Below are 3,422 nucleotides of genomic sequence, written 5' to 3'. Positions count from 1 at the left end.
ATTCCAGATGACATTTTAACATAATTTGTACAATGAGGAATGTCTATAGATGTATAGCAAGCGTTGTTAATAAGAACAGACCCTTCTTTACATTTCTGACAAAGAGCAGATCCTTCTTTGAATAAATAATAATCACATAATGAAGTAGTTTCTCCTAAAAGCAACTCATAACTCTTACTTGTTGATTTCAGTAATGCCTTTGTATTAATTGTCATTGACTTTATTTGTGAATGAAGAATAAATCCATGTTCTAATGAAGTAACTGTTAATAAAATAGAAGAAATATCAGAAGAACTTACTGAGACTACTGAATTATTTCCTGAGAGTGTTAATGAATATAAACTTGTTTGAAGAATAAACATAACGTTGTTTATTGATGTCAGTGCTGTGTCACTTTCTAGTATTAACGTAGTTGGTTGGAGTCCAGTAGGATATTGGTAAGTAGATTGAGATGAAAATAATGATATTTTACAATTTGATTTTGTAGATGAACATGGACATGAGTAATCAGTGAAATCATTGTAGATATATCCAGAATCAGTCAGTCTACACTCTCTGTTGTACAGCCCAAGTGTTTTACATGTTGTAATTTCGTCAGAATAACTTCCTGAAAGGATTGCGACTCCATCACACTGTTTATCAATATTAACCCTTCGAGCTCTAGTATAGAATAAGATCATTGGGTTAGTAATACTAGAATCATAGTCTGTTGCAAGGTTAATGGTGAGTTGGTTTGTTGAAGGAGATAATGTAAATATCTCTCCATATGTTTTTTGGGTTATAATTTTATTGAGGGTGAATGTTGTGACATCACTTCCAATGATGAGATTTGATGAAGATCCTGAACTAACTGTATCAAGAGTGATTGTTGATGATGTAAATTCAACTGTTCCATAAGATTCAAGTGAAATTGGGGTTTTACTTTCCATTCCTATTTTAATGCTTATTGCTGATGGACAATAGACAGTGTATAAGTATGTTCCTGTAGATGACTTAATTTCACTTTCACTTTTATATAATTTGATTAAAACTCCCATTGCCGTTGGGTTTATTGAGTTAATTATCACTTTAGAATTGAATTGCAACGTCACAGCATCTGTACTAATAGAATTTATTTTAGCCTCTGAGGTCAATGAAATTGAAGACTCTTCATTGGATATAAGTATGTCTTTGCTTGTTATAGAATTGAATGTTGTTGTTCCATATGTCATAGAATTAACATTAACTTCATTTGGGTTAATAATATGAATTATGTTTGTTGTTTTAGAAAATATGGAAGAAATTGATTGAGCATACACACTGACTCGATTCTGTTCAGAATTAACATTAATTTTATTTATACTAATCAAATTAGATGAATGACCGAGTGAAATGGTATTACTTTTTCCATCAACAATTAATGACTGAAAATGAGCTGTTTCTGTTGATAAAATATTAATAGTTTTTGAGTCTGATGTAATTATTAAAGCAGTGATGGTTTTTAGATTAGTTATTTCTTGTGTAAGAGAAGTACCTCCAATCACAAAGTTGTTTTCCATTGGTTTTAATTTCAAATCAATAGATGTTGTTGTTGGATATATGTAGCAGTTAGCTGATTCGCATGGACAATATTCTTTGTCGAAAGAAGAAGATGTTGTATAGTCAGATCCTTTCATAAAACATTTGACAGTGTCTTCAGTATTAGAAGTAGGGCAATATCTTAATAGTTTGTTGTTTGACAATAAAGTACATCCTTGTACTGTTTTGTACGTGTCTGAATTGAATGGATTTGTGGATGATGCAATATCGGAACATACATTTCCAGAAACTGTTTTAATTAATAAGTATTCTGGAGAAGTAACACTGATAATAGCACCATTATTAATGTACTTTTCTGATGGGATATTGAACGTTTCAACTGTGAGTAGTGCAGAAACTTTTATTTTTGTTGTTTTTGCAACACTCATTACTTTACAGTACAAAGAAGATTCAATTGTGACACTCTTTAATGATGAAAAATCACAACTCTGGATAGTTAATGTTTCAGAACCACTCAGTGAGAATGATGAAGTAGATATAATATTTGAATAATACTCTTTTCTTATTGGTTTATAACTTGAAGTAACCAAAGAAAAGTATGACTCTTCATATTTAGGTAACACATAACAATCTCTTTGTTTGAAAGACTTTTCAGAGTATTCACAATTACATTTTGGATCTGTTCCAGTGTAGAACCTACTTGACCCATTAATCTTTCCATCACAACTTTTTGATAATGAACCAACATTACTTGATGATGAAAGTAATACAACGTCATTTGTAATGTCAGTATTTATTGTTGTTACTGTCAATTCTCCAAAAAACACTATTCCATTATTTTTATTACTTGTAAGTGTTGTGACTTCTACTGGTGTTTTAATAATTCCTGAACAGGTTACTGTCATTGAACCAGCCTTTAACTTATGTTTACCTGAAATGTCAAATATTGACTCAGTTACCAATGATTTCCATGTTCGAGGTGCAGTAATTTCACGTGTTGTAGGCAATATTAAATTTCTATACTCAGAATCTTTTTCACAATCAACTTCACTGTAATAGTCACCTAAAATATTCTCATTGAAATGGCAGTCACACATCACTTCTTCGTTAGAACCTTCTTTAGCATATCGTCTATAAGATCCTCCACTACAATATCCTGTTAAACCAATAGCAGTAACACTATCACTGTTACTTATAAATAATAACTGATCAAATGGAATATCACCTTCTACAGTAACACTACTAATTGTGATTGTTCCAGACCCAACTTGGTTGAGCAAAATTTGTGGATAACTTGATGGAATAGTTAAACTGATAGTTAATTTTCCACTAACTTCAAAATGAACACCATTCTCTTTAACTCTCATATCTTCTAATATCACTGTTGATGATTCAGGAATAGTAACAATTGGTAATTGATTTTCTTTGCATCCTTTGAAAGCATATCCTCCATAATGTTCATTTGTGTATGTTGTATAGCTACAATCAACAACAACTTGGAAATACTGTAAAAACTCTGTGCAATCATCTTTATCCCATTTTCCATCAATTGATGTACATGTACAATCTTCTTTAACCTCATTCTTATCTCCACCATTATATCCAAATCTTTTTGCTCCATTCTTTAAAGTACACATAACTTGGTTTGGATAATTTGGTCTCATAATTACATTTGAGTCTGTTGTTGTCAAAACATGACCTACATAATTTGATTGATAACGTGAAACAATAAACAACCTAATCTTCCCTGAAACACGTGCTTTGTTATAGTCCCAATAATCAAATCCAATTGTAATATAATTAGAATTTTTATTAACAAAAGTTCCTTCTCCATGAGGAGCAAAAATAAATGGTTTAGAGTCAGATATTTCAAATTCAGGATAAAAGTAAAACTTCAAAGGATT

General features: G+C 30.9%; 1 protein-coding gene across 1 annotated transcript; it reads right to left on the bottom strand.

Moving 5' to 3' along the window:
- Positions 1-204: 204 nt before the first annotated feature.
- On the bottom strand, positions 205-3,182 carry ENU1_043750 (tyrosine kinase, putative; the record flags this gene model as incomplete). The annotated part of the gene is made up of 2 exons (XM_008857624.1): positions 205-262; positions 361-3,182. 2 exons carry the CDS (start codon positions 3,180-3,182, stop codon positions 205-207), a joined length of 2,880 nt encoding a protein of 959 aa, XP_008855846.1.
- Positions 3,183-3,422: the final 240 nt, after the last annotated feature.

This window comes from Entamoeba nuttalli (assembly GCF_000257125.1).
Source record: "Entamoeba nuttalli P19 unplaced genomic scaffold asmbl_2831, whole genome shotgun sequence".
In the NCBI taxonomy this organism is placed as follows: Eukaryota; Evosea; order Mastigamoebida; family Endamoebidae; genus Entamoeba; species Entamoeba nuttalli.
Note: the sequence above shows the minus strand (reverse complement) of the source record. Positions and strands in the feature narration are given on the sequence as shown.